This window comes from Odocoileus virginianus, chromosome 6 (assembly GCF_023699985.2).
Source record: "Odocoileus virginianus isolate 20LAN1187 ecotype Illinois chromosome 6, Ovbor_1.2, whole genome shotgun sequence".
Taxonomy (NCBI): domain Eukaryota; kingdom Metazoa; phylum Chordata; class Mammalia; order Artiodactyla; family Cervidae; genus Odocoileus; species Odocoileus virginianus.
The window spans coordinates 18,029,310-18,041,034 of record NC_069679.1 but is presented as its reverse complement, the minus strand read 5'-3'; the positions used below and the strand labels follow the sequence as shown (position 1 = coordinate 18,041,034).

Sequence of the window (11,725 nt, the reverse complement as noted above, 5' to 3'; positions counted from 1 at the left end):
ACCCAGCATCAGGGTCTTTTCAAATGAGTTAGTTCTTCACATCAGGTGGCCAAAGGATTGGAGCTGCAGCTTCAGCATCAGTCCTTCCAGTGAATATTCAGGACTGATTTCCTTTAGGATTGACTGGTTGGATTTCCTTTCTGTCCAAGGGACTCTCAAGAGTCTTCTCCAACACCACAGTTCAAAAGCATCAATTCTTTGGCACTCAGCTTTCTTTACAGTCCAGCTCTCACACCCATACATGACTACTGGAAAAACCATAGGTTTGACTATACTGACTTTTGTCAGTAAAGTAATGTCTCTGCTTTTTAATAAGCTGTCTAGGTTTGTCATAGCTTTTCTCCCAAGGAGCAAGTGTCTTTTAATTTCATGGCTGCAGTCATGAAATGTAAGAATGGACTCTATAAGCTCTTAGAGGAAAACATAGGCAGAAAATATTCTCTGACATACATTGGAGCAAGATATTTTTCAAACCACCTCTTACAGCAGTGAAAATATAAACAAAGATAAATGGGACTTAATTAAACTTAGGGCTTCCCTGGTGGCTCAGATGGTAAAGAATCTGCCTGCATTGCAGGAGACCCAGGTTCAACCCCTGGGTTGGGGAAATCCCCTGGAGGAAGGAATGGCTATCCATTCCAGTATTATTGCCTGGGAAATCCCATGGACAGAGGAGCCTGGCAGGATATAGTCCATAGGGTAGCAAAGAGTCGGCTTTTGCACTGCAAAGAAAAGCATAAACAAAACAAAAAGATAACCATCAGAATGGGAGAAAATATTTGCAAATGAAAAAGCCAACAAGGGATTAATATTCAAAATATACAAATAGTTCATGCAGCACAATATCAAAAAACAAGCAACTCAATAAAAAAATGGGAAGAAGACCTAAGTAGATGTTTCTTCAAAAAAGACATACAGATGGTTAAAAAGTGCATGAAAGGATGCCAACATCACTAATTATTTGAGAAATGCAAATCAAAACTACAATGAGGTATCATCTCACACAGGTCAGAATGGTTATCATCAAAAAATTTGTGAACAATAAATGCTGGAGAAGGTGTGAAAAAAGAGAGCCTTTCTACTCCATCAATGGGAATGTAAACTGGTAAAACCACTATGCAGAACAGTATGGCGGTTCCTTAGAAAACTAAAAATAGATCTACCATATGATCCAATAATGCCACTGCTGGGCATATCTCCAGAGAAAAACATGTTTCAAAAAGGATACACAGACCCCAATGTTCATTGCAGCACTGTTAACAATAGCCCAAACATGGAAGCAACATAAATGTCTATCAACAGAGGAATGGATAAAGAAGATATGGTATATACATACATACATATATATATATATATATATATATGAATACACACACACAATGGAATATTACTTTGCCATAAAAAAGAGTGAAATAATGAATGTCATTTGCAGCAACATTTGTGGACCTAGAGATTGTCATACCAAGTAAGTCAGACAGGGAAAGACAAATACTATATGATATTGCTTATATATGAACTCTAAAAAATGATACAAATGAACTTATCTACAAAACAGAAATAGACATAGAAAATAAGCTTATAGGTAACAAAGGAGGAAAGGGTTAGGAGGGATAAGTTAGGAGTTTGAGCTTAGCAGATACAAACTGCTGTATGTAAAATAGGTAACTAATAAGAACCTACTGTGTAGCACAGGGAAGTCTACTTAATGTACTACACTACTCTGTAATGGTCTACGGGGAGGAAGAATCAGAAAAAGGCTGAGCATATTTATATGTATAACAGATTCGCTTTGCTGTACACCTGAAACTAACACAACATTGTAAATCAACTATGAGCCAAGGAAAATTAAAAAACAATTTTTGCAAAACTTTGTGTCCACAAAACTGTGTGCTTAATAGGCCTTGAGGATATTGAATATATTTGTTTCTCAGACACTTCCTCAATGAAATGAGATAATGAGAATATCCATTCCATAAGACTTATGAACAATGTTGAAATTGTAAAAAGCACTGTATGAGTGGCATCGGTTATTACCTCCCCCAGGAGACGAATGATGACAAATCAACTCCATTGCATCATGAAAGAAACTTCAATTAATAGATTTCTTTCTATTCTTTAGCAATCATATTAAATAACAAACTGAACAATTTCTTGTAAAAGAGAAACTTCCCACAGATTTTATAAATATTTCTTTTTCTATTTGCTGAAATATTTATCTTTCTGGGAGAGACACAGTGAACTTAGTGTGACTTACTCAAGCAGAGTACACAATTCACCAATCACATTTATTTCCCACAGTAGAGACAGCAATATTAACTGTTAAATATTTGGGGGGATTTCAAGCCTACGAAATAGAATTTAATCAAATGTCTCTCTGAGCACCAGTGAAGACAAAAGAATACTGTTTAACTTTAATGGACCGGAACCTGGTGGTCCGGAGTCGACGACAAGAAAATAAGAGAGAGAAAGAGGCAGACAGCGCTTGTTGGTCCTTTAATGGACCGGAACCTGGTGGTTCCGAGAGTAAGAGAGAGAAAGAGGCTGATATCCCCTGGTTTACGCGGAAAGCCGATAGAGCCCTGTTCTTAGGGCTCGCGCTGCTGCAGGGAGGCACCAGGCGCCCTCTCGAGTGGGTGAAGGCACAGTGCGCCTTCTCGAGAGGGGCTTAGAAGCCCGGGCAAGAAAGTGAGCTCAGCGGGCCTCCGCGCGCCAAGGAATTAGCCAGAAATAGAGAGAGAGAGAGAGAGAGAAAGAATAGAAAGACAGACAGACAGACAGACACGGGGACCAAAGCTCTGATGGAGCAAAGGTGTTTTAATCAACATGGCGTGGGCATATATACTGTAGTTATTCTCAGCAAAGACAAAGATTAAAAGTCCAGACTTACAAAACATAAGATGATCCCCATCAAAGAGAGAGTTGCAAACAATCACCTTTTACCGTGTGGCTCATAAAAAGGAAGAGGGTGCTTATCACCGTAATGAGAAACGCCTGGATTCCTCAGCCCCGGGAAAGGCGTGCCTCTCCTGTTAATTCCTGAATGTTCAGGAATCGGGGCCAGAGGGCTCCTGACAGATCCAAGACAGCACACAGGAAGCCTCTTGTTAATGCTTCCTGACATTTAATAAGGAATTTTAAATGTTTTTCATAATTAAAGCTATGGTTTGAAATTTGGCTTTGGTAGGATCTACCTTTGTTATGGTAACAGTAGAAACTAGGAAAAGTTTTACAACTGGTAAAGAAGTACTAAATGCTAATGACAATTTTGTAGGGAGAAGAGGTACAAATGAGCGATGTAAAGCTCTCCCTTTAAACAGAACTACAGAAGAAAGCTGAAAGAATTGAATGTGAACAGAAAATCAAATACAAAATTGATTTGAAAGTGAAAGGTCAGTGACCTGGCAACTGGAGGCATAGTTTCTGGTCCCTGTCTCTCTCTGGTGACTTCTAGCTGTGTGCTCTTTGGCAAAGTGTGGCCACCTCTCAATTCCTGGGTTTAGCATGTGCAACTGTGGGAATGAGAACTAACACTGTTGGTAATCTATCCTAGCTTTAAATTCTATAATTTCAACATAGGATTAATAATTTCCCAGACTTCCAGATAGACAAACTTGATAAAGATGCAAAATATGTAAAAAACTGGGGAAATAAGAAGCAGAGTAGGAACAAAGATAATTAAAATCAAGATTGGTAGTAAGTAGATGAAAGAAAATAAAAATGCCCAGTTTGTCTATCAATATAATAATTGGTCAATAAAAGGAAAAGGTAAAATATCATTATTTGCTTATTTACATGGTACTCTCTTAGGACCAGATAGATTACAAAGGACATATGATTTGGTTTTTAACACTTTGATGTACAGAGTTTCAAGGAATGACATGATTTATAATTTAATGATGAAATAGATATCATAATTTAATAAACAATGTATTTCTAGGTATACAACACTGCATAAGTTTTGAATATTTCTCTGAAATTGCATTATGTCTTTTCTGAAACCAGCATGAGAGAGAATCTATAGTTCCATATCTTCATAGCAATTCAATCAGGAAATATTTCTATAATGCACAAGATGACTGCACAGTCTCCTCATTGCCATGTTCATCTCCTTGTTCCTGAATGTATAGATGACTGGATTCAGAAAAGGAGTGATAAATGCATCAAAAATAGCAAGATATTTATCTAAGTGTGATGTGGGAGAAGGCCAGGTGTAGAAAAACATTAGTGGCCCAAAGAATAAAACCACAACAGTAATATGAGCTGACAAAGTGGAAAGGGCCTTGGATAACCCACGAGAAGCATGTTTCCAAACAGTGAATAGAATGAAGATGTAGGAAATGACCAGCAAGACAAAGGAGCCCACAGAAATGAGCCCACTATTGACAGTTACCATGAACTCCAGTTCTTGGGTATTTGTGCAGGCAAGTCTGAGGAGCCGAGGAAGGTCACAGTAAAAACTATCTAACACATTAGGACCACAAAATGGTAAATCTACTACAAAAACCAATTGAACCAATGAATGTATAAGGCCAATGGTCCAGGAAGTGACTAAAAAATGTAGACACATTCTTGGACTCATGATGGTAAGGTAGTGGAGAGGCTTACATATGGCCACATATCTGTCAAAGGCCATAGTGATGAGCAGCACCATCTCAGTGCCCCCAGCAGCATGGCTAAAGAAGATCTGGGTAATACATCCACAAAAGGAGATGGATTTATGCTTCTTGAAAATATCACAAATCATTTTAGGGACTATGAGCAAAATACCATGTCAATGACTGAGAGGTTAGCCAAGAGGAAATACATGGGGGAGTGCAGATGAGAATCCAAGGCTACAGTGAACACAACGACAAGGTTTCCCATCATGCTTGCAGAGTAGAACAAAAAGGCGAAGACAAAAAGGAGGAGCTGGATCTCCCATGAAGTGGTGAATCCCAGGAATATGAACTCTGATACTATGGATTGATTCATTACATCCATTGCCTCAGACACCAGGATCACTTTTCACTTTATCTAAAGGAAGAAGGAAAATGAACAAGCATTGCCTAGACAATATTGGTATTTGAGAAATAAAGCCTTCAGTCCATGAGAAAATTATCATGCTAACATCTCACACAACCAGTCTTCACTACATGCACACCTGACTCTGCTTAGAGGAATACTATGGTTCCCATACGGCATTATGAATTTCAAAACTACTACTATTAAATTATTCTTCCTCTGGACCTCTTTCCCTTTTGCTTTCTCCTAGTAAAACATGGATATTTCCTATTTCCTGTTGCCTGGTGTGTTCTACTTCAATAATATATAAGTCATCTTCAGACTCTGTTGATCATGATTTCTTATGAATGAATATGATTTCAGCCATTCACAAGAAAGTGAAAGTGAAAGTCACTCAGTCATGTCTGACTCTATACAGTCCATGGGATTCTCTAGGCCAGAATACTGGTGTGGGTAGCTTTTCCCTTCTCCAGGGGATCTTCCCAACCCAGGGATTGAACCCAGGTCTCCTGCATTGCAGATAGATTCCTTACCAGCTGAGCCACAGGGGAAGCCCAATTCATACGAACCACCTAATAATTCCCCATGTACAGCGTACAGCTTTCTGAGTCTCTGTTCTGTCAATCATATCACTCAATTAGAGCAATGTGGGCTTAGTCGCTCAGTTGTGTTTAAATCTTTGTGACCCATGGACTGTAACCCACCAGGCTTCTCTGTCCGTGGGATTCTCCAGGCAAGAATACTGGAGTGGGTTGTCATGCCCTCCTCCAGGGGACCTCCCCAGCCCAGGGGATTGAACTCAGGTCTCCTGCATTGGAGGCGAACACTTTACCATCTGAGCCAAGATGAACCTTCAGAACGTTCCTTTTTTGGAGGGAAGGCTTGATCAGAAGGACTTAGGCCTCTCTTTTTCAAAATGTCATTTTATTCTTCAAGTCACAAAATCCAATTATAAATATCCCAGCTCAAATTCTCCCTTATTTGTGAAATCTTCCAAATTGCCCAAGTCTTTATACTTCTTCTGCACCATTAGCATTTATTTCACTGTCTCATGATTGTATAAATATTCATCTCTTTATCAAAACATAGTGCTTGGGTACAGGAATAATGTCTGGTTCATCTGAGTAGTCCTCAAATCCATCACAATCACCAATAATGAGTAACACAACCAGGTACTTAATGAGTTCTTCACACTTGTTGAATCAAGAAAGCATATCAAAAATGGCCATCATCAAAGTCTACAAATAATACTTGCTGAAGAAAGAAGGGAACACTTCTTCACTGTTGGTGACAATGTAATTGGTGCAGGCACTATGGAGAATGGTATGAAGTTTCCTTAAAAACAAAGAGAGTTACGATATGATCCAGTAATTCCACTTGTGGGCATATATCCAAAGAAAACTCTAACTTGAAAAGATACATGCATCACAATGTCCATTTTAGCACTAGTCACAATAGCCAAGACATGGAATAATCTAAATGTCCATCGACAGATGAATGGACAAAGAAGACGTGGAAATGTGGTACATAGGTACAATGGAATAATAGTCATAAAAAAGAATGAAAAATAAGGCCATTTCCCATAACATGGATGAAGCTAGAGATTATTGTACTAAGTGAAGTCATACAGAGAAAGAGAAATATATGACATCACTTACATATGGAACCTAAGAAATGATACAAATGAACTGATTTACAAAACAGAAACAGACTCAAAGACAAAAAAAAACCAAACTCTTATGATTACAAAAGGGGAAAAGGGTCAGGATGGACAAACTGAGTAGGGAATGAACAGGTTGGTTCCAAACTTCTAATACAGGATATCAATTCTTGATTTAAAATAGTCAATAAAGGCCCTTGATACATCTCAAAATGGAAAAAACATTTTATCTTATAAATGATGCACATTCATTGTATTCTCAAAGATAATTCTGCCTCATAAAGACAGTCACATTTCTTTTTTAAAACACATTTGGAATGGTTAAAGAGTGACAGAAATAAAATACTGGGTGAAGAGTCAGACAGTGTCTGTGTCTTTATTGAGAGAGGGGGATAATTGAGTTTTAAATTCCAGAAAAAGAACATAAGGATATGGGCCAGATCCCAGCATGGGGAGGTAAAGACAAAAACTACAATTATTCAGAAGCAAGAACTTCCAGAGATAGACTATCAGAGTTCCACTATTTAATGAGGTGTTCCTGATTTAGTACAACATCTGTTTCATCAGTGAAACAATTTATACAGAATGAGATATAGGAAGTTACTTTTTTATTATCACAAATGTGACTGGTGGGAGAGTTTATACTAGGGTCAAGAATCCCTGACTGGTTGAAAATTCATTGCATTTTAATAGTTTCCTATGTCTCCTGTAACAAATTACCAGGAACTTAGTGGCTGAAAAACAATGTATTATCTAACAGTTCTGGAGATGAGAGAACTGAGACAGATCTTCCAAGCTAAAAATTAAGGTGTTGGCTGAGTTGCATTTTTTCTGGAGGTTCTAGGACAGAATCAATTTCCTTGCCTTTTCCAGGGTTGTCTGCATTCTTTGGTTCATGACCCCTTCTTCCCTCTTCAAAGTACATCACTCCAAACTCTGCCTCTGTCATCATATGTCCTCCCTGACTCTGATGTGAAGTCTTTTCTTCCACATAAGGTAATATGTTCACAAGTCCAGAGGCTAATATTTGGACATCTTTGGGGACCACTACAATATTCTGTATACCACAACTTTCTTACATGTGAACAAATAATTTAGAAGAAAAAGGAAAATCTGTTTCCCCTAAATATTGAGACATTGAAGGAGGAGGTACAAATGGTGCATCTTGACTTTTCCCCTGAAACTACATGTAAGTGATTTCTGATTCTGACTATATTCAGGACCGAGCCTGAATAGCTAATATTCAACAATGATGGGGAACGTATGATGATCACTCAACCAATATGTTCTTGGACAAGTAGGCATATGATTGACTCCTGAGTGGTTCTCTGAATGATTTTTGTTCATTAATTCAATAACTGTTTCTGAGTGCTCAGAATGCCAGGCACTATTCTAGTCGTTGGGGATATGGCACTGACAAGAATTCCTGCCTTTGAGGAGTCCACATACAGGACAGGAAATGCAATTTTGGTCTGTTACATACAGATTTTTATTCTCTAGAAAGGATAGGAACATTTGAAAAAAATGTTATGTAATTAAATACCTGGGATTATCAAACACTGTATCTGTTTTTAGCTCAATTTTCAGGAAGTTTCTGAATCTTCACATCTATAATTTCTATCACACTGATTTGCAGCAGTTTTCTAATAAATATGCATGAATTTTCTCTCTCTGAATATATTATAAAACTTGAGGTAGGACTGATGTATCATAATCCTTTGTACTAATTGAAAAGCAACTCAAAAATGCTGCTGGCTGGATTTCTTGGCTTATTCACTCATTCATTTAACAAATATAACTTATGTAGCATCTATAAGTACCATGTACTCTGCTATTAGAATAAAATAAAGATAAAAAGAGTAGATATCAATTATGTGGAATAAAATAATGAAGTAAGAAAATGAATAGATGTAAAATGGGACCATAAAGTTATCAGAACAACTTTAAGAGCTGCATAAACCATTTTATGACTTCTAAACAAATCTCCATAATATGAACTAACTAATCAAAATTTATCTATGAAATGGGAAGAAAAGTAATGCAAAAAGAATTCCTTCTGACCACTAAGGGGAAAAAATGCTTCTAAGCAAAAGTATTTTAAGACTTCCATGAGGTAGGGGTAACAATGAGAATACACTAGGAAGTGAAAATATAAGTAGTGCTTCCTCCAAATTGAAATTTCAATGGCAAAAAATACAAATGAGAATAGCAAAAGAAGTGGTGGTAAATTTGGCTATTAAGGAACTTATAAGAAATAGAAGAAAGTTAGAAGATGATTTGTTGGATCATTCAGAAAAAAAAAAAAAAATCAGAGATTCTGTGTGAAGTTTATACCAAGACAGAGTCTAGCCAGAGGACAGGAAGGACTTTTTAAAAAATAAGTTTAATGCTTTTAATAATTCAGAAGTAAAATGAAAGAAAGATGAGAAAAAGAAATGCAAAGCAAAATTGATCTGTTGAATGCAGCAGGAGACCAGGAGGTGGTCAGTTAGATGAAAAATTATAATAAAAAGGAAGAAATGGTATAATGGGAGGTTGTTCAGATGCATGATCTTAAAAACCCCAGTACCCCAGATTGTTTTCTACTGAAACCTAGTTTAAGAATTGCCTTCTTTTGGGATAACATACTGAATTATCTTAGTTTTAATTACATTACTAAGAGGAGAGTGCTTTATTAAGCTATTACAGACAAAACAAATAAGTTACCAGATAACTTTCCTGAGCTGAGATCTTATGTATGCAAGACATGAGAGTATTGACAATGAAGAAATAAGTGATCCATTTTAATACTGATTCATCATCCAAGAAGGATTAGCTTGAATAGATTGCTGCATAAGGCAGGGAAAGAGCAGATGAGCTCAGCAGGAGACAGGAATGACAGCTAGGAAAAGGAGAAATGAGATCAAAGACAAACTGCATCTACTTTAAAATTCTTTCAAGAGCAAAGAAGACAAAATAATACAAACAGCAAATGTCAACATATCTGGAAACTTACACAGCTCCTGTCTTCAATGCTTCAAATTTCTTGACTATTCATGTAATGTCTTTGAGTTATAGTTTAGTCTCTGAATGGCTTCTAGCAGGAGATGCTAGGTTCTGGGCTCTTGGTCACTTTCAGATATGCCGGACCTCCCATGAAATAAGTATGTGCTCTCCTAAGACCATTGTCTTTAGAAGCTACACCACTTTGAATTCTCTAGTTTTGGTCTATTACTTTCAAGAACTATAATGACATGAATTATGGTTATTATTTATTTAGACTTGAATAATTAGGGCTTCCCAGGTGGTTCAGTGGTAAAGAATCCGTCTGCCAATGCAGGAGATGTGGGTTTGATCCTTGGGTCAGGAAGATCCTCTGGAGAAGGAAATGGCAACCTACTCCAGTATTCTTGCCTGGGAAATCTTATGCACAGAGGAACCTGGCAGGCTATAGTCCATGAAGTCACAAGAGTAGGACACGACTTACTGACTGAGCACACATGCACTTAAGTTATTATGATATGTGACCAATCCAGATTCTGCAGCATTTGATACAATCATCATTTAAATGTCTTGATCTATATGGAAGTAGAATTGGACAACACTTAGAATCCACTTAAAATTTTTGGAAGGAAACAGAGAGAGAGAGATACTCATTATGCCCAATTAATAAAATCAGCCAGCCTAAAGATATCTAAAAATATGTTCTGACCCAGTTCCTTCCTTTAGTTTCTCCATCCAGGACATGTCAGGTCTTCCTCAGTTTACAAAATTTCCTGCTTTTTATTAACATTATAGTCCAAATGTTCTTCCTTACAAGAAGAAAATCTCTCATCATTTCAATTAAGCCAATGCCCACTTAATTCTTTCTCTGTGAATATAAAGAAGGTGTCAGAAACTCTTTCAGATAAATGTTTAATATCCTTGAATATGGTCAAAGCAAATGAAGATAACTCATCTGTGTTCTCTAGTTTTAATCACAGCAATTCCTTTGGCCTGTCTTCACAGGATCCTTCTTCTATCCCACTATCTTTGTGACTCTAACTGCCCTCATTTCACTACCAAAAATAGTGACCTAGAAAGAATTCAAATAAACGTTTAAAACACAAAGATAAAAACAGAAGGTTTGATTGCTGGTTTCTAAGCATTATTCGTTTTTCCTCTTTTTTTCATGACCTAATTTTAACTGACACTACATTATTATAGTTTAGGGTGAATTAGATTCATAGATATTTTTCTTCTAAGCAAGTCTTCAATCATTCTTTCCTCACCTGATTCAATGAATTTAGGGTTTTATTTTTTTTAACATTTCACTTGTGGCTCAGATGATAAAGAATCTGCCTGCAATGCAGGAGACCCGGGTTTGATCCCTGGGTCTGGAAGATCCCCTGGAGAAGGAAATGGCAACCCACTCTGTATTCTTGCTGGGATAATCCCATCGACAGAGGAGCCTGGCAGGTTATAGTCCATGGGGTGGCAATGAGTCAGACATGACTGAACGATTAACACTTTCATTAGTACCCAATGAACTTTTTCTTCTTTAGATTTTAGTTTTCTAAAGACAGAAGTAAAAAAAAAAATAGAAGTAAAACAGACAACAAGCTTGTTAGGAAGACAAGAAGCATATTTGCCTTTACTTTCAGTGCTAATAGATTTCCTAAAGATCATTGTTAAAAGTTAACAATTCAAACTGTGTCCTAGTCCTGATCACAGTGTGGACTCCAGACTCTGTGATGTGTCTTCAGTCGCATCTTTGGATCTCCAAATCACTTTCAAGTCCTAGTTAAACATTAAGGTTAATTCCTGTTCTTTGGGAAAGATCCTCTGGAGAAGGAAATGGCAACCCACTCCAGTACTCTTGCCTGGGAAATCCCATGGATGGAGGAGCCTGGTAGGCTACAGTCCATGGGGTCACGAGGAGTCAAAGAGTCATATTCACAAGCATTCATATTTATTCTCCTATAGCGCTCATCATCTCACCACCATCACCTGTTTCTTCCTGGCTCCAGGCCGAAGCTTAAATGATGTGTACAAAAATCAAACTGTTACCTGAGTTTTCCTTGTCACTGAAGTTTATCTAGTTTA

General features: G+C 37.4%; 1 protein-coding gene across 1 annotated transcript; it reads right to left on the bottom strand.

Annotated features, from left to right (window-relative positions):
- Positions 1–4,045: 4,045 nt before the first annotated feature.
- Positions 4,046–4,989, bottom strand: LOC110149941 (olfactory receptor 4F15). Its single transcript, XM_020912674.2, is given in 2 exon segments — positions 4,046–4,755; positions 4,758–4,989. Coding segments are annotated over 2 exon segments (933 nt in total). The 5' UTR covers positions 4,981–4,989.
- Positions 4,990–11,725: the final 6,736 nt, after the last annotated feature.